Source organism: Tigriopus californicus, chromosome 5 (assembly GCF_007210705.1).
Source record: "Tigriopus californicus strain San Diego chromosome 5, Tcal_SD_v2.1, whole genome shotgun sequence".
NCBI classification, from domain to species: Eukaryota; Metazoa; Arthropoda; class Copepoda; order Harpacticoida; family Harpacticidae; genus Tigriopus; species Tigriopus californicus.
The window spans coordinates 10,276,548-10,296,458 of record NC_081444.1 but is presented as its reverse complement, the minus strand read 5'-3'; the positions used below and the strand labels follow the sequence as shown (position 1 = coordinate 10,296,458).

At 42.5% G+C, this 19,911-nt stretch overlaps 2 protein-coding genes across 2 annotated transcripts in view; one reads left to right on the top strand and one right to left on the bottom strand.

Annotated features, from left to right (window-relative positions):
* LOC131880868 (uncharacterized) overlaps positions 1-6,092 on the top strand; it is a 7,396-nt gene extending 1,304 nt beyond the window's left edge. The window contains exons 3-4 of the mRNA XM_059227586.1: positions 2,321-2,423; positions 5,661-6,092. Of these exons, the coding sequence (XP_059083569.1) occupies positions 2,321-2,423; positions 5,661-5,835 (278 nt within the window). The 3' untranslated portion in view covers positions 5,836-6,092. The remainder of the gene's footprint in view (positions 1-2,320; positions 2,424-5,660) is intronic.
* Positions 6,093-9,101: 3,009 nt separating this feature from the next.
* LOC131881092 (cell surface glycoprotein 1-like) lies at positions 9,102-15,365 on the bottom strand. The gene is made up of 4 exons (XM_059227861.1): positions 15,225-15,365; positions 14,928-15,093; positions 12,513-12,667; positions 9,102-12,421 (listed from the first exon to the last, which is right to left on the bottom strand). Exons 1-4 carry the CDS (start codon positions 15,240-15,242, stop codon positions 10,295-10,297), a joined length of 2,466 nt encoding a protein of 821 aa, XP_059083844.1. The 5' UTR covers positions 15,243-15,365; the 3' UTR covers positions 9,102-10,294.
* Between the last annotated feature and the right edge of the window lie 4,546 nt (positions 15,366-19,911).

The window sequence follows — 19,911 nt, the reverse complement described above, 5'->3', positions numbered from 1 at the left end:
GGTTTTTGTAATTGCCTGCACTTTTCTTGGGTTTCTCTCTGTCTTTGATAATAACAGCCAACGGTGATCGTTTGAATTCCATTCGTTCTAGTCTTTAATCTTGCATGACCTTTAATAAACACACCCAACTCTTTCCAGGTCCGCCTTTGTAACTAGAGACCTTCTGGAGGGAAGGGAATGAATGACATTTAAAATCCAGAATGTTTTCATCAGCTCCCCTTTCCCTTTCTGGTAGCCACTCAAATTTCAAGTGTTCGATAGTTTAATTGCTAGATCATGATACATTACACGATGACGATGAAAGTTTTGCTTTTAAGACCGATAGTTATGTCGCAACGGTTCAAACCTATTCAGCTCTAGATCTTGCGATATTGCTCATTTACCCAATTCGACTACTACAGGACCAACAATGTGGTACAGAAAATGAGGAAATTTCAAAACCGGGTTTTGGGTAGCCATCCATAAACTCGTTGAAGGAAAGCTTGATTTCTGATTCAGGCTCACCTTTGCCCGCTCAACTATCTTAATTTTTAATCCTATCCAATCTTACGTTAAATTTTTGTTTACCTTAGACTTGTAATTATCAAAATACTGTCGCCTTATAATATCCAACAAAGAGCAGAACCATTTCCCTTGCTGTCTCAGATGTCGTAAAAACAAGATGTTTTCAAAGTACAGTATTACTCTATGTAGTATACATTCTTATATTAGGTTCGTGAATAACTCGACGCAGACCTCAAATTTCGACCAAAATAGAGCACTACAAAGACAACCCTGCTACATTTGGAAGCAAAATAATGTTTGATGGCCTGGAATTATTTAGATATTGAGATCCCTATGCTTGTATGCTATAATTTTGGTCTGTTGGGTCGAGTTGGTTTGAGACCATTAACCAAAACAAAGTATTGACTCTCATTAACATGGCTCTAGTCCATTAGTTGCGGGATCAAGAACGGCTGCTATTGTGTCATAAGATGTACATTCATGTGACAGTTTGCGATAAAAATGTTTACGATCGGACCAACCTATTTTGAAATGTCGCCCTTTTAACATAGTTTTCCTCTCGTTGCTGAATGGTTCTTGACAGGCGGATGTACGGTACAGCAGACCAACCTATTTTGAAATGTCGCCCTTTTAACATAGTTTTCCTCTCGTTGCTGAATGGTTCTTGACATTCCCTTCTTGACAGAGTTGCCTTTCTTCTGGATTCAGGGTGACGTCCTTATTCTAAACCTACGGGTCTCTCACCGTGGGTGTCACAGGAAACTGACCATCCCAGGGGTCGGCAACATATCAAGGCTCCCAAGGACATCATGCTAAACCTAGAAGATGTCGATAAGGCAACCAAAAAGAATAGGATGAGTGGTTCGACAACAAGACAAAATGATTTCAAAAATGGTTGTCACATTGTAAACACTCTTGCGGTAAAATTTTAAGAATACGATAACAATTAATAGTATTCATGAATCGGGTTAGTTGATAAAACCAGGGAGTCAAAAAAACATTGCAGTTCAAATCAAATTCGATAAGGCACAGTCAAAAAATTATGAGTAGAGTCATTTGTTTAAAAGTGCTTAATCAAATTTCAAGATGTAAGGATACAGGGCAAAAATGTAAATTGCGTATAGAGACACAGGATGGTAAATTACTTTCCAAACAACTTCGGTTCTGTTTTGATGTACAAATATGTAGCACTATGGAGAAGAGCAAGTGTTCCAAGATCTTAAAATGCAAACTTGTTGGAAAAAGGGAGCAAGTATTGATCCAATTATTTTTGGTACCCTCTTAAGCTTGCACTATCATGATAAATGACGAGGTTTCCTCGCTTAATATTGCATAAACTGATTCAAGCACTTGACTTTGCTTTGTCTAGGAGTCATCTGCTATGTTGCTCTTCCTCATTCCTAAAATCATTCACAACGATTGTTCCATGAGTTTTATTAAAGGTGTTCCTTAGCAAAAATGGAACGCTCTCTTCTTTTGACTTGCCTTGGTTCTCTCCAAGTGATGTAGCGTGAGAGGTCAATTTCGCCGAGATAGGGCTAAATAGTCTTATGATCCTTTCATGATATTTAGAGACAGCTAATGCCTAACCGCGAAGACTCTTAGGACTTGCGTCATATTATAAAGCGCTCAAAGCTCTAAAGCCTGAAGTGTAAAATCTGATGTTGCATCATCTACTTTAATAAATCCAAATCCAAGTATGAGCGTTATATTGGCTGCAAAGGTTGCTGATATTCTAGTTGATTTGATTTTAAAGATAATTTTCAATGATAATTTTCAATGACAACAATGATTTCAAATCCTTGTTCTTCCTTAGATATGGTGTTGATGGTAAAACCATCTCCTTTTGAACGGTGGATCTTAAGCAAAAGCGGTGAAGGTGCTTTTAAGAACGTAGACGACATCCCGGAAAAGGTTGAGTAAGTTTTTGATCACTCACATTTAATCGACAGAAAAACCAATTTATCGACTTAATCTAAGAGAAATCGGCTAATTTGTGATGAGACATGACTATACGTATGGATTTACTTTTGGAATGAAATATGCCTATGTGAATACGTTTTCTGTGTACTGACATGCAACCGAGGGGTAAATAGACGTTTGTTGGTTTTGGTACAAATCCTGAAACGATGGGCTTTAAGAATCGACTTAAAGCATTGTTGTCCTGTAATTTCATACATGTTTTATTTGTACCCCTTCTATTGATGCAATAACATGATCGGTTTTCGGTTTAAAGAAACAATACGATTCTCAGCGAACTGCAAAAATGTGATTTTTTTTTTTCTTTTTTGTTTTTTTGAGAAAGTTCATCAATTTAAATTGTTAGATAAAGGTTGCAGAGTATCATATGAAAACTACTGTGATTTTCAAAACAGGGTATTTGAGATACTAGTAAGTAAAGTCAGTAATCAAAAGTTACATAATTGAATACTTTGTCCTTCATTGTCAAATTGTAATTTACCCTTGTGCCATTTTGGTTCGAATAAAAATTACCCCTCGTTCAAATGGCAATTGATCAAATGATGCTCTGTTAAATATGACTGCCATATCAACAAGATTGGGAGTAACTTTATTCAATAATGCAATGATTACTTTCCAGTTCAGGCTAATGATCGGATCAATGAAAGCTGGAAACGCATACAGAAAACTAAAAAGATGTGTTTGAATGGTCAAATGTCAGAGATAAACTATCGCATTTTTTCTTCCTGTGATCAAGCATGGACTCTTAAGAATCCATGGTTACAAAAAAATGGTATGATGTATTCTGTCCAATATTTTTCCATTCGCTCAGCACCAATAGTTAAGAACTGACCATGGACTGTTAAAAGAGCAAAATATCACGGTAAACCAAAATCAAAGGCATCTAAAAAAAGGATGCACAAACTTTCTGTACAAGATTGTTTGTTTCGGGCGCATACAGTATGGCAGAGGCTCTCTCTCTTGCTCAGCCTGCCATCTAATGAAGTGTCCCAATTAAGGGATATTCCTGCACCATCATCACAGCCAACTTTAATTTTTACCTCACCCTTCAGAATAACCGCAGGTATGCCCATTTAAGAAGCTAAAGGAGCTACTCGTGTTGTAATGAAAGTACTGCAAACTTGGACTGGACTTGGCTAGCCTGGGATCGAACCAGGATTCGCAAATTGGAACGCGGATGCTCAACCAATACGTTATGCCTGCTAGTTTTTCTCCCTTAGCAGTGTACTTTAATACGTTCAGGCAGGTTTCATTTCTTGCCTAAAGTGTACCAGGCGGTCAAAGTTAACGGGATTAAACTGTACTAAGTTACTCAGTTACTCATGAAGCTCTTAGGTGCTTAGGTAGTGCATCAATTGTATTGAACCAACAAGTAAGCATGTCAATTAACAGGAGACATATCAGTAGGAGAGGAAATAATTTGGCCTTCACTTGAGACTGTGCCCATGTATGTATGTGTGTGCCATGCATGAAAAATGCTCAAGCTTACGTAGGCCTCATTCGTTGCACAGGCTTGGTTCCTCAGAACTGTCAGCTATGCGAGCCTCCATTCTTTAGAATCGAAAAGAGTAAGACGGTGTTGTTTTTTTAATTCGCAAAACTGATCCTTTTCTGTCCTTGCTTTTTAAAAACTACCTAAAATTTAGCGACCACCTCACAACATGAACTTGAAAATGTTATTCTTTCAGTTTTTAAGCCGGATGATTAGTCACTAGTATGCTTTTGACCTTGAGGTAGTACACGGTTCTGTAAAGAGTAATGAGTAGGGGGAAAAATAGTTCGTTTTTGGTCAAAATAGTTTGCTTCAGTTACTAATCAATGCTAATCAATACGTGCATTCTTAGGATTCATTTGATAAGGATACCTAACAAATATGAGATGAATATAGGCATTTTTATCCTTGGGTTTTAAAAGAAAAAAAAGTGTGTTAAAACCATCATAGGAAATTTACAGACTGTTTTGTCATCGCATGCTGGGTATAACTACTGTACTCGTAGTTGTTTATTGCATTGAGGAGGAGGTCTTTTTACAGAGAAATATTTAGATGGATCATTGAGGGTATGGATTGAAGGGGAGAGGAGATATTCAGAACTACTGACTCGACGAGGTTAACTCAGGCCAGTCTTTGTGCCTTTTGAAAATCCTTCCCCGCCCTCAAAGAATTGCTTGGTCGTGTTGAGTCTCAAATTTTCATTAACAGGGACTATTAAAAGAACCGACACCATACCATGAATGATCTAATTTTAGTCGAAAGTTCTCCACTTATTCAAGGATGGACACCAAAAATCTCTCCCAATTCCCTCGTTCTCTTGCAGGCCCTTAGTTTGGTTCTGACCTCAAGATTGCGCTCACTTGCATTTTCGAACATTATTTTGGCACCAAACAATGGGATGGTTTAATTTACGGTAGTCTAAAATTCAGCCTAAAATTTGATCATTTTCAGTATAGCACTACTGTATGTGTTCAACAGTTCCTCTTAATGAAAGCTTGGGGTTAAATGTCAAACAAAGCTTTGAGCGGGGACAAACTTTGTCAGACAGAGTCAAGTTAGCCCTGAATTTCTTTCCACCCTACGTTTTCTCGTAAATTTTGCCTTAACATGACCCAATCCCTTCAATTTCCCCGAAAATCCTCGGTTTCAAGTTATTAATTGGTGAATTTTTTTGAAATGCTTTGCCCCCAAAAGGGCCAAAATAGTTTAAAATGTAATTTTCCCTAAAAACACTAATTTCTCCGACCCCTATTAATGAGACACATTAGGTCTTTTTTTTTTTTTTGAAAGGACCCTATGGTTGGTGGACTATCTGTTCACTTAAAAACCTTCCTCTCGTTTTACTAAGAACAGAACGAAATGGGCTTGACGAAGTCGTACCCCAATGATTCATAGGGTACGAGATTTGTCATGTTTATTGTTCCTAGAAACAGACAAGTCCATCTGGGACATTTTGGTTTTGCTAGAACTGATATGTGCACACACCACCAAGAGGCGTCTGTCTTCATCTCGACATTCCCTGTTTCGTGGGATCATTTTTAGCACGCTTTGCTCTTTCATCCGTGTTAAATTAGGATCCCGGTGAAGAATTCGATTACTCAATTGAAGTTCTAAGCCAAATAATTGATATTCTCACCAAGAGAACAATCTAATGGCAACCCCTCTGTTTTTGCTCATTTTCTAGGAGAAGTGCCATGGAACGAGCCAAGAGTATTTTTAGGATGAAAGCCGCCACATTTATAATGATTGGATGTTTGGCCATTTGCGCACTCATTGTGGCCATGGACAAGTCGAGCCAGGTGCCCATCGATGAACGAGCTCTTCGCAAACACGAGGTGTACTCTCCCAAAGAAAAGTAATCAATCGGAAGAAAGAAGACGAGACGGCATGTGTGACCCTCCAAAAATAGGCACTCGGGCAGAGCGTCATAACCAAGAGATATTTTAATGTTCGGTCATTGCATATTTTCCCATCCGACATCTAATTCGATAAAATTGAATAAAGAGGTCGAGAACCGCCGATAACATAAAGTATATCTACCTACACCAACTCGCTCTATTCAAGGTCCTCACCTCAACCTTTCGCCGTTAAAATAAAGATCGCTTCCATTCAACTATCAGTCACCGCATATTACATACACTATACCCAGTGCTCAATTGACCGGGCCATATCTTACCAAGGCAAGATGTTTGATTCCCCCTCCGCTAAATCTCAAATCTAGCTCGATTCGCCTTTTTTGATTCTAAGAGGCGGGTCTGACGGGTCTGGCGGGTCTTGGTGTTGCCTCACAACGCCCACCATGAAATATCCAAAGCCTGTCTTGAAACTTGAAATAACATTTGAAATCCTCGCCACTCGTTACTTCAAGCGCCACTCTACTCGACTATCCATCCATCCTGGCGGGAAGGAACGAAATCAGGGCCAAACCGAGGGAAAATCAGTGAGCGTCATTCATTTAAAAACTTGCTTGACGGGTAGTAGTAATAGTAGCAGTAAGAGTAGCAGTGGTGGTAGCAGTAGTAGTAGTAGTAGGATCAGTGTTGGTAGTAGATGCAGCATCCGTGATTGGCTATTGATGACGTGAAACCGGGGCACGTTGAGTTCCGTATTAGCGAGCATAATAGACGGATTGAGGAAACGAAGAGGAGGAGATGGTTGTTAGCAACCCACAAGAGTCAACCTGGTTTAGACCCAAATATTCCAAGGTCCATCTAGGTTCAAGCCTCCATCCATGCTTTGCTTGACGTCCTTTGGTTCTTACCTAGAGGGGAAAATGAAGAAAATACATCAACACCCCGGGATGGCATTGACAACCTTGATCCTTGTTAGGCTTTAATGTCAGATCGAGCACAGGATGAACACGTTAACGGCAAGATTAATTTCGCCCCAGATGTGTGTGCGATGTTGAGCAAAGTGAAGGCACACCGACACCACCGTCTCCTCCTCCACTCCTTCCGATTTAGATGGTCCGGCTTCAATGAAGATCAACGACCTTCGCCCAATCAGATTTCGTGTTTTGGTCATCGAGATCAAGGTCATTATCTTGAAGTTTTTTGCACCACTGTAGAATCTAGTTCTTCAAATCAGACTTCGTAATACTTGAAGCTTTGGACCTTGACTCTGAATACTCGCTCTTTAGCATCTTTTCAGAGATCAGAAAAATGTGAGTGGTAGGTATTTTAAAAGCAAGACCACGTGCGAAAGAGCTTGTGTTAGGGCAGCGCGGTTTATTACAATTGTCGAAAGTTAATGGAAACGCCCAGGTCTGACGTCAATCTTGACGATAGGGCATTCCTTTGCAGTCCAATGGATGTCGTCTCTATTTTCGTATTAGGCCTGTCAGTGTAACAAAAAGTCTTTTACGTACTGATTCCGTTTTTCCATAACCAACAAACATGCGGACAATTTATTCTTGAGGGATTCATGGACCAACTGACTATTCGTGAAAGCTCCCACAAATCCAAGGTATGATTTAGATCAAAACCAGGAAAATATTACGTCCATCACCATTGATTTAATAAAATAAAGACTGTATACTGAATTTTGAGCCTCCTCAGAAATTGAAAACCATCGAACGCATCCATGTCCTTAAGAGAAAGAATGTTTCGTTACTCCGACGTGAATTGTGTGACCCGTCAGAAATAGGATACTTGTTTTCATTTAATCCTTCAACCAAGCAATCACGTGTTAATGGTCCACCTGGAGCAATTTCAAAGCCACATCAGTTGATGATCAATGATCATTATCTGACTTCAAGAACAATAGCCACGCTTAATAACACCAATTACCTATTTTGTTCAGATCTTCTATGGAAGAAATTACAATCCTTGTTCTTCATTGTGATTAGATGTTGAAATAAATTGAATTCTGGTTAGACACATCTATGCAGATCAGAGTTTCATACTGGATAATATTCAAATGAGTTTCTGACTCTTATTTGGGCAGATTGTGAACTGCTCCAAAACTGTTGACATAACGAACGAATGAAACAATCTTCTGACCTCGGTTGGTTTTTAACTCTCCTGAATTTTGGACACAAGTGCGGATTCATGTTGAAAAAATTCTCACATATCAAAGGAGGCAAAGTATTATAACTAAATTTCTGGAAAGCTCCAACCTAAAACGTGTTTGGTTAAACAACATAATTGTGACTTGTTTATTATCGTACAAAGCTTTATTTATGTATGTAGTATACTGTGGGATAATACTCGTAGCATACACGTCATCTTATGCCCCTAACGACCAAAATAACTATGAGCCATTAAAAACACAAGTGCATCCTTCTCTGCAGGGTAGAGTAAAGTGCTTCGACTCAAATCTGAAGTTGAAGGTCAAGAGGCTTTGTGGATTCATTTCTTGTAATGAATCGAAGCACGAATGAATACCTTTCAACGTTATGGCGCAGCCTCATCAAAACTTAAGTGATGGACTCTTTTTTTCAAAATTAAACCCTGACCTTTCCAGCAGCCCATGGACGTGTGTACGTCTAGTTCCTTTTGAGGCTTTCACTCCATCGATTGCCCAATCCATTGGCCCATAGAATCAATCCGATTTGTAATTTGAATCCATTCTAGTCTGTGTACCTAGACCTGAGATGGAAAATTCAATTGCTTTTGGCCGGGGATATGAAGTAATCTGGCCGGTCCCCTTCTCTTTGGCCTCATTGCATTGAATGACTCGAAGGAATTTGTCTCAAGTCATTTGATTTCTTTAGCTCAGAGCATAGCGTACTTCAAGTGGTCTGTCTGCCTATCCATATGAGGAAGCTAGATTGACCACTGACCACGAACGACAAGCCGGCTTACATACGTACGAGTACGTACGAGTACTACTTGCTTGTTAACTGACCACAGTCTTATTCTTCCTTCTTATGGTATCAGCATCTGATTGAAACTTACCCCGAAGGTTCTCTTAATTGTTTCCGCATTGCAATCGGTCGGTAACTTTCTGGTTTGAACATCGAAATGTCAATTCATTTGGACTATATTGTCTTGCGGATATTGTTCATACCCTCTTTTCCACTAATTATTGTGGGCGGTGATGGATTTCCTGATGGCTTTGATCGGGAACATTTGACGCGAATAAAGCGAACGAAACAAAGAGACCGTAGTTTTTTTAGTTTTTGGATATTTATGTATTTGTCTGTTTCAACACACATTGGACAATTGGGACGACGCATGATGATTCGTATATTACGATCATACGGGACTAGGATAAGGAGTGGGACGTGGTTTTTGGTATCAAGGTACTTGTGGGTGTGGTTAAGATAGCGAAAGTAAGAAATCTAACAGAGGAGTATGCTAAATTCGCCGAAGAAGGAGGGAACGGTTCATTTCATGTAGATCTAGAAAGGAAACGAACCAGAGGAAGTTCGACCTGAAACATTACATATCTGGCCTCGAGGAGTTATTTTCTGAAGTTGATAGGGTGTGGTTAACCGGACCGCTCGGGGAGTGGATGACTTTTTCCGACTGGTTTTCCTTGAGGCGTCTAAAATTGTTGCCCTACATTTTGGTCTACGACTTCCCCCTTGAAGCATGGCAATGCATACCATTGGTATTATTGCCAGCTACCTTGCCCCAGGCTTGACCTGATAGGATCCCCGGAATGATCGTGCATCAAGTCTGAGTATGTGGTGAAGCCTGGGCTACGTTGGCGAGTGGTTTCTGGCCGCTACAAATGTAGAGGAGACCGAAGCAAAGGAAAAAAAAGAGAGGGAGAGAGAAAGAGAGAGAGAGGTGCGTGGCCTTGACAGTGAAATTGGGGCAATTTCAAGGACACAATTCACGAATGAAGAAGCAGAAGACGGAAGCAAACTGCTGCACGAAGGAATAACAAACGAACCCAAGCCACCAATCAATCGTAGTGCAGAGTGCGGGAAGTTCGCCTTTTGCTTGAAAGAGGATGTTGCATTCCGGTAGAGCAATATTTCCCATTCAATTCAGACGCCAGAACAAGAATGAAGAGACACTTCTTCGTGAGGCGTCAATGTGTGGGAGATAGAGGTTGCGGCACTGAATGAAATCTCTGATGAGTTAGGACATGGGAGGGGTAATTAATTGCACAACGCCTGCGTTGATCATTGCAAAGATGAGAGGAGGTGGAGTCAGATGGAACGTGGAAGGGCTGAAGAGGTTGGGCAGAGGTGCAAGAGTTGGGACGTCCACAAGGTACGTGATTCACAGAGCATACAAGGCCACACCAACACAAAGCAGGGAGGGGCCGTGAACGAGTCAAATTCACACTTAAAACAATAAATTTGAGCATATCGCAACAGAACAGGCAAGATTGGAGTGTTTGCTAAGGCACTAGTTTGATTTATGCTCCTTGCAGGGAAGCGGGATTAAACACTGCAAAGCCCCCTTGTTGTTGGGGGTTACCCTGAGAGGGTGGTGGTCGGTTAAAGTCCAAGAAACGACCACCCTGTTGAAGCTGAGGAGGGATGCCCAACTGTTGGGGAGGTCCATTAGGGCGTGGTCCATTAGGTCGAGGTCCAAATCCTTGAGGAGGACCCCGTTGGAACTGGCCTTGAGGTGGAGGGGGTAGATTGCGTTGGAATTGAGGGGGTGGAGGTCCTCTTTGGAATGAGGGAGGAGGAGGGCCTCTTTGGAAGGGTTGGCTTGCGCCATTCAGTTGGGGTGGAACTCCAGCGGAGAAAGCGGTGAAAGGTCGGCCTTGTGACTGCTGTTGTTGTTGCCGTTGTTGTTGTTGTCGCTGTTGTTGTTGTTGTTGTTGAATTGGGTTGAAACCAAATTGAAGTTGAGGAGTCGGAGGAGGGGCCCTTGATTGGTTAGGTATGGGGGTGGGCGAAGCCCGGGAGGCTTCAACAGGTCTTGGGCCAAGAGTGAAAGATGAAGCAGTCGCAGGAGATGGATTGGGCGTTGGCCTGGCGGCGGTGGGTGTGGGCGATGGGGGTTGTCCAGCTGTCGAGAAAGGTTGGAAGAAGAAGCTGTTGGTGGGGCTTGGGGAGGGACTACTGTTTCGTGCAGCCGTTGGTGTAGGTGAAGGCTGAGGTCGAGGAGTTCCAGGGGTAGGTGTTCTGGGCACAGGAGTGGTAGGACCGCGGGGCGTCACAGAAGACGGATCCGGGAAGCTTAAAGGTTCAAACTGAACAGGGCCAGGAGAAGCAGGTGAGGATTGGCTGAAAGCGGTGAATGGTCGAGCAGAGGTGGCAGTGGATGGAATAGGGGTGGCAGAGAAAGTTCTTTGAGGTGGAGCAGGGGTGGGGGCGAATGAAGTTCTAGGAGTCTGTTGAGTTGGTTGCCTAAATCCAGAAGGGGCATCCTTTTCAGCCAAATTGATCTCTCCTCCTGGAACAGTTTGTCTAAGCTCGGTTTGAAAAGTGCCAGTTTCGGGGTTGAACACCAGCTCACTAGCAAAGTTAGGGCCTTGGTCACGAGGTGGGCCAGCTTGTTGTTTCCGTCTTTCTTCATCGAATGTGAGGGCTGGTCTGTTCAGAGCAAACCCTTCAAGTTCTTGGTCAAAATCAAAAGAACTTGGTCTTTGTGTGGGTCGAGCCTCAGGGCGTGCAGCAATCCGAGTGGGAGTAGGCCTAGCGCGAAGGTTGGGGCGACGAGTTGGGGGTGAAGGGGGTGGCCCAGACTGTTGATCTCGATCAGCAATTTGAAGAAGGCTTTCAAAGGCGCTACCGCTATTTTGAGCATTGGGTCGTCGGGCAGAGGCTGGGGCGGGATCTCTTACTCTTTGAATGGGTCTTCGATCCTCTTCTGGTCGGCGAATAGGTTGTCTAATTCGGGGACGAGCGGAATCGGGAATTTCATCATCATTCAATTGAACGGCTTGGGTGGTGCGGAATCTCTCGCCAGGGGCAATTGGGTCTTCAATAGTCTGAAGCTCATTCTCTTCCTCATCTTCTCCAGCTACTTTCCCATTCTCGCCAATTTCGCAGGGGAGGCCACTAACATAAGTGAACTCGCGTTTCATACCATCAGGATCAATGTAACCATATTTTCCACGAGTAATGCAATCCACACCTCGGGTCTCCTCGCGGAAGGATCCATCCTCAGACATGTAGCCAAAAGTGAAGCTACCATCTTCGTTCATATGAGAGTATCGCTCGCTAGTTCCAACGGGGATGGTGCGGCGAGAGTCTTGGCTTTGTCCACGCTCAAGTTCAACCTGTGCAGCATTGGCATTTTGAGAAGGACGAGGTCGAGCACGACGACGGGGAATACCAGGAGCGGGGCGGCGGGACTTCACTTGAACCAAAGTTCTGGGATCTTCCTCTTCCTCTTCTTCCACAAGTTGCTGTCGTTGTTGTTCTTCTTCTTCCTCAGGTTGGAATCGAGGTCGAGATTGGGGTCGAGATTGGGGTCTAGATTGAGGTCTAGATTGAGGTCGAGATTGAGGTTGGGACTCCCTTGATGGGAAAGCAGACGGAGCCAAGACCAATGGTTGTTGTTCTTCAGCTTCGGACACAGGTTCCTGCGAAGAGAGGGGAGTTCAATTTGCCGCCGTTCTTAAAAGCATTCATCAAAAACAAATATTGTTTTTGAAATGGCAAATAGCAACTTACCCCGGCGGCAGTGGCAAGTAGGGTTTGGAGGGGATCGTTTCCACTAGGTCTCGGTCTTTGCGACCTGAAACCTTGTGGTTGATCTTGAAGAGCGTCAGCCAACAGTTGTGCTGTATCGGGTCTACTTTGACTCACCAAGTCATCCACTCCAACACCTGAAAGTCGAATCAACGGTTTAATTATCATTCTCATTCGTTCCTTTAATGCTATTCTCATCAAACTTGATAAAGGGCAAGTTAGGTGCGTAACCTTGGGGGTCAAATGACAAAATGAGGTTGGAAATTGCATGCAGTTATGCACAATATTTTCTATGCCTGGCTTGTGAAGGAGGGGTTAGTTACTCGGGCTACTCGTGCTTTTAACAGAAACTGGCTGTCAGCACGACCATGACAGATCTTAACCAGGTCGAAAGGATTTATGCTTTGGCAAGACGATCTTTCCCACATATGGGTCGCCCTAATGTGCGTGTACTTTGAATGATTTAGCCAGTGTTCATGCATGAATGAAATTGTAGAGAAACCTCTTGAGCTAAACATAGAGTCGATGGATGAGGCAGATAGTAATGGTAATATTGAGGCAGCCTAGTCGTCTTGGGCAGAGACTCAATTTCATCGGAGGGATTGCTCAGGCCGAAGCAAGATGTCAAGGACAATCTTTTGTGGTGGATTGAAATTCATTCAACGGCAAAAGCCACGTGGGAGGTGCTTAAGGCATTAGCTGTTTGAAGGAATGGATTCATTTGGTGAAATGCCGACGAATCGTTCATGAATACATAGAAATTGAAAATTGCACTTCCGAGAAGTTGCCCTTGCGCCCTTCTTCTGAAGTTTTGGTGCATTCTTTTATTGCCATTCATATCCCCGAGCTAACGCTGGGCGAGTGGAAACCATCTCTTGAGGAAACGCCAAGCACCTTGAACTCCAATGAATTCCAGAAGGAAAGAAAAATCTCTGCAACCGAAGTGACGCTCATAAAACACGTCAATGCCATGAGGTTTGTCAAGACCAAAAGGTCCTTAAACCACCGAGTTGAAAGCATAAGTGAGAAAAAAGAATCACACTTGGATGCAAACGTCAGGCTAAGCTTTTATATGAATACGTCAAACACGCTTCCATCTATCTTTCGAGGCGAAACACTAATAGGATCGCCATTTCGAACTTCAAATGTCATTGGTGATCTTGTTCGTCATGACTATAAGGCGGATGCTTTGTTTCGTTACCATTCTTCCTGGATGATGGCGAGTGAAAGAAAATCGAAAATTGAAAATTTCTCGCCATCTAACCAACCATTATGATGATTATTATTGCCCCGCCAATGATTTGTGTTCTAGGGTTGGCTGGACTCGATTGCGATGAAAGCGAAAAAAGATGAAACCCTGAGAAGTATGACCTTCTGAAGTGAACCGAGGCGAGATATCAGTGCTTGAAGAACAATTGTAAACAGTTCTCATAGCAAGATGGATCTTTTCTCATCGATTTGTTAGAAATGCGTTTTGTTTTAGCTCGTGGTTGTCAGTGTTTCTTTTCATCTTGAAGGGCGGCGACGGACAAGTCAAAAAATGTTTGTTAATGGCAATTTGTTAACGAGAGATGCAACGTTCCTTGATCCAAGCAAACCGCAACATTTCTGACTAAGTATGAACCATATTCCCACGCCTCGTCTTATTAATACGTTCAATACAGTGCAGTACGTTCGAGGGGCTCTTGAACAAATACTTCATTCAGCTTTTAAGGAAATAGGAAATGGATCATTGCGTTGGACCGGTGGCCGAAATTATGATAAATGTCAATCGCAACTAAAAGTGTTGGCTACGGAATCGGCTTTTATCGACAGGACATATTTTCTTCTTCTCGGTAACAGTAATGGTTGCATGGCGAGAAAAAGCGTCCCGGGAAGGAACTGATCAGTGTCCTTTTGAAAGACAAAGGGAGGAACTTCCATGTTTTGCCATCTTTCAAGGAATAGGAAGTTCTCTGCGAAATGCAATCAAATGCCTTGTCATGATATTTCGACAAAAAACGGAAGGCAGGAAGAGGTAAATGAAATGGAGAAGAACAAATACATTCATGTTCTCTCGACCATCGTGCAGAAGAATGTAACTAGTGTGCTTGAAGAAACGACGACAATTACCAATTGTTTTCCTTCCTTCAAAAGGTCAACAAAAAGTTGCAAAAAAACGTGCCCTAATGTATTCATTGTGTAAAATGGCAACCTTCCCATTACTCTCTAGACAAGGCTAAGCAGCTTCTGAGCTTGAATGACGAAAAATCGACAAAAATCGACACATAGTAGAAACCTGCCTATGTAAAACTTGCCAAAACTGACCGAGTCTTTTTATGATTTGTTCAAGGGAAAGAGAGGGATGTCCGATGTGGTCAATGATTAACAAAACCGCTCCCGATTGGGAATTCTTACCTTGAGGTCCGGCCCTGAGCGGGATTGGCCTGCCTTCAGCGAGACCGTCTTCATTGGACACACCCAAGACACGTGGACGTGGACGGCGGAAACGTAAGCGACGAATATTGGCATTGGGGTCCTCTTCTTGAGCCCAAACCGCCACGGCCAAGCAGGCCGCGAAGGTCTACAAAGTAAAAGTGGAACACTGGTTTTAGAATCTTGTTCATGCAATAAACCCTTTCTGAGGGACAAAAAGACTATGCGATCATGGTCATGTCAAAAATGACCAATTAGTCCTTCAGATCGTTGACCTACCAGTTTAAAAAGCCTCATTTTTCCTGGGGCTGTGTGTGCGGAATGTGGTTCACTTTTTGGGTGTCAGTCTTGGAAACAATGCTCTCTTTTCAATGAGTCAAAAGGGGAATGTATAATATGTTGACACTGAGAAGACACTCAAACAACTGCAAGGCTCAACTTCTTGTGCACGCTGTATATGCTTTATATATGGGACGGCCAGCTTTTTGAGCCAGGACACATCCCAGAACCTAACCATTTCAGGCAGCTCGAGCAACACTTGCTTGGCGTAGTTTCGTTCGATCCTCCCAACATGCCACATGGATCGAGTCGTCCCTTCAGGGAATCGCCGTGTGCCTTCTCGTTCGCCAATTCTGCTAGTTGGTTGGTTGGTTAGATAGCTGGATAGCTGGTCGGTTGGGTTGGTTTCTGACGCATCGATGTAATCCGTGACGCAAAGAAGGGGAAAACCGCCACAGAAGTTCGAGCAATGCAGACGGGGACGACGACGACGACGACGACGATCGAGGGACGGACGGCTTATCGCTCATTCCATTCGGTTCCTTACTGTATGCACGATCAGGACCTGTGAAGGGGAAGAAAGTAGACTAACTGCCCATTGGGGTGTTGCTCTCTGGGACCTGATTGCCTTGTACCCTTTATTGATCGAAACGTACGCTGACTATCAAAATAGCACTCGAACTTTTTTATGATACCCTGATTTTCAAGGGGTTCTATTCTTAATGCCTCCGTTCTTCTAGAGCAATCTCTTGAGAGAATGTTGAATATCAATATATTGACTTGCCAATCACGTTGGTCATACCGAGTTACCATTTCATAAGGCCTTATTGTTTGAAAGATTCGTTCAGCTTGGTTTTCTTGAGAGAGAATAACGGTGGCAAGGACTCGTTAGATCCCAGCGTTGTGTTGTTAAAGATCGGACTTGATGAAGGCAACGTCATTTGCCACTTGTTTAAAAACTTCCGTTTGTGAGGTAGCATCGCAATAGCTGCCACCACAGTTATGGTTTCAAATTATGTCATTAGCCATGCGGAATTTGTTTCCCATGATTAGGAAGTCGCGAGAAATAAGAAGTTGTTGATCAAGGAATCTATCCTTCCAGTTCACGACCATGATACTACCACGATTGTATTGCAATGTGGTCCAAATTTACTAGGGTTTTTGATGCCTTCCAACTCTTAAACCCACACAATAGAGGCCCACATGCAGTACGTTCACATTAAAGGCTCACAAAGAAAGGGTTGTTTGCGCAATCCTCTCCATGTCAGGTTTGATAGCCTTCCCTCAATTCTCCTTTGTGTCTATGGTCATGTCATTCCAATGTTTCAAATCTGGCCTCAGTATCTGTCTGTCTCGATGGAATGACATTGGATGAAGAAGATGCAATGGGCGTCAATCTCGCAAGAATGCGTTCATTGTCTGTCCTTTCTTCTTCTCCTTCTTGTGTTTATCAACCGACCACAAGAACAAAGGTGGATGATGGTAATTTTGATCAGATTCGCCTACAAACACTGATAAGGACAATTATGAGTTATGTCAGAGTATTTGCCGGCCAAGTAAATGTTTCTGAGTAACACATTTGTCATGTCATGATGTCGGTTTTAGGTCCTTTTCATCTTGACAACAAACGTCGCTTATGTTCAGGCTCAAACAGCCCAAGCCCAATATCTAACAGGAAAACAGTTGCCAGTTGCCAATCAAATAGGCCCAAAGAGTCATTTGGTCAAATCCTACTTCCGTTTTACCACCCTCGATTAGTTACCGTCCAATATTGGGTCGCTTGAGCCCCAATGGACGACCATAATTATGAACAGTTGGGTAACTGTCGACATCGGCATCTCGCACACATGATCTCTCACCAATGACTTTATGGACTCAATTTATGACGCAGCCCTTACTCAAGGGTTCGTTTTACTTTCAACCTTCAAATTGGGGTAAATCTCACGCTTAGTGAGAGTGCTCCCTCCAGGATGAAAAATTGTATATAACATTCTCAGATCAACCCAGGTTACAGCAAGGCAGTTTTCTGACTGCATCACTGTCAGACAGTAAATTACAAATGACATAAATGCCCTTTTTAGGCCATCAATGAACATCCGAATGGAATCCAGCCTGAATTTCGGTCATCATGGTTGTTAAGTCAAGGAAGGTGCTTGTTCCTACGTTATTTTTTAATTAACAAATTGAACCTCCAATTCGAGATTTTAGCCAAATTGACAATTTGTCGAAGTATTTGTGCCATTTGGGGGAAGGGGGTTGTCAAGGCCTTACCAATGGCAATTGAAATATTTCCTGCTTCAGTTAAAGCATTTAAAATGACTTTTTCATTCTCGTGCAAGATACCTTGTTATTTCGGCGTCCCTGTTCCAGGAACAACATAGTTCATTGATTATTATGAATAGAGTTTTGCTGAACAATCAAGTTATTCTCAATTTGATAAATAAGATCGGCCCTCATTTATTCCTTCATTCAGTCAGTCAGTTTACCGGCATGGCAATTTTCAATTTTCATGACTAACCTTTTTTGGGCCTACGACTCGTATGAATGCCAGATTTGGGAGCAATAACTTGGACAATCGTTCTTGAAATTCTTTTGTTTCGTTGCGAAAAAGATTTGCTTGAAAAGCATGTATTGACCATGTGTGAAGTGGTCTTTGATTTGACGTAAAGTATGTAAAAGATAGTTCTTCTATTAACGTTAAGTAGCGATTGCAGGTGTTGGGTTTCATCTAAAATTAGACACTCGCCCACGTCCATCTTGATCGAGTAATGAGTTGACCTTAGACAAGATTCAAGTTCATTTTCCTGAAGGTCAGAGTCCAGTTTCTGCTCATTGGGGATGAAAAAATGCAGGGACGGAATGAAGGAGTGAAGGAAGGAAGGAGGGAAGGAAGGAATGGTGGACCAAGCCCAGGCCAAGCTCGTTATTGGTTCATTCTAGTGGTTCAGTGGCCGGCCATTGAATTTCACGGACAAACGAACCAAGTCCTCTCTACCTACTATAGTAGACCCTCGCACACACCAGAAGTGGTGGATGTTGTTGTACTAGTAGTAGAAGTAGTATTAGTTATTGTTGTTGTAGTGGTTGTTGTGGCCCTCGGGGCAAAACGAAGATCGAGTGTAGAGCGGTCCTATGGTACCGTAGTAGGTGTGTTGGGAATGTTTTGTGTCCATCCATTGGTCTGCTGTCTATCTATTCAGGGCAATCTTCTTAAGGGCTTCAACCATGATTGTTCTCTACCAAGATGATGATTATTTGAAGCCTGTGGGAAGAATCCGGTTTTGCACTGCCTCCCATTTATTTCCGCCCTCCTCGGGGGAAATTTGTTAACAACAACTTTTTCAAGATTACCTATTCAATGTCTCGAGTGCCTTGTGAACCGAGATTGACTCAAAGAGAGCAACTCGAGCCGCATCTACAGCAGAGACCAGTCTATACAGTATGCATTTCTGCCAACAAAATCCTGTCCATGGTTAGGAGTTCCGTCGATCTATCCATCCATCAATCAAAAAAGTGTTCAGAGTAAGTGACGAACGAAACATTACATTGGGACGAAACATTCTGGTGCGAGAGGAATTGGAAAAATAATAATCGCCCGTAGGCATTCGATACTATACTATGGTAAGAGTAATACGGGGAATTCACCGCTATTTCAGGTCTAAATTCACGCGATTGTTCTCCATGATTGTACTCCAATCCAAGCTCGATGGAATGTTACTGAGTAATAGTTTTATTTATTCGTCCTAATATTCATCAAAGGGTGATGATTTTTCCTCTCAACAAGGTTTGATCTACCTGGGAACGAAACCAGTTGTTCATAGGAGGAAGGTCGAGCTAGCGACTGGAAAGAAGTGTGCTGTAATTGTCTCAAGGTCGCCAACCAAAATGTTTCGCTCAGAATCTTCCCGGAATTTCAAGAACGAGGGTTCGACCCATTTCTTGATTAGCCCCCAAAGATGAAACAAATCGATACTCCAAGACCTCAAATGCAGAGATACAAAGACGACGACAAGGGGCAACCGACCAAAAAGGTAAATGAAGGTGAAGCAGTCGGTCAGTCAGTTTGGACATTGATTTAGGACGAAAAAAAAAAAATCCAAGTTTTGTCCGTAAAAACCTTTGGACATTTAGAAACCATCTATAATGGTCGAACCATGCAACCAAATGAACACGTATCTCTCTCTCTCTCTCTCTCTGTTTGTACACTTTGAGCCAATTCTTGGTACGAACAAAAAGGGAGTCGGAACTTGGATTGAAAAATCGTTAGGTCTATCTAATTACATCCCTGAGCGTAAGTTCAAACATGACAGTTTCTCGCCACTAAGTGGGTATGGACTCATCTTCAGAGGAATAATAATAATAAACCCGCTAGAATGGGAATTATGCAAGTTGATATCCAAGGAGATTGGACAGATGTGTCAACAATATTGAGAACAAACATGAGCATGTGGGAATGAGATTCCAAAGAATGCGTTATTCTTCATCGACCAACTCAAAATGTTTTGGTGTGCATTTGGTAAGGTATCATTTCATAACTGGAAGTGTTCCACATCTTCAACATGTCAGAGTTATATTCTGGATAACAGGCATTCATTTCAACAGATTCATCCCCCCAAGAATCCTACCTGATGACCTTTGAGAAATTAACCAGCGATGCTTACATGCCTTTGAGTCACTGAATCCGTTG

Excerpts from the sequence above, each read along its gene's own strand:
- LOC131881092 (XM_059227861.1), bottom strand. Across the intron at positions 12,668-14,927 it reads GCTCAGGGCCGGACCTCAAG|GTGTTGGAGTGGATGACTTG; the intron begins GTAAGAATTCCC and ends TTCGACTTTCAG. Across the intron at positions 12,422-12,512 it reads TACTTGCCACTGCCGCCGGG|GAACCTGTGTCCGAAGCTGA; the intron begins GTAAGTTGCTAT and ends CTCTCTTCGCAG.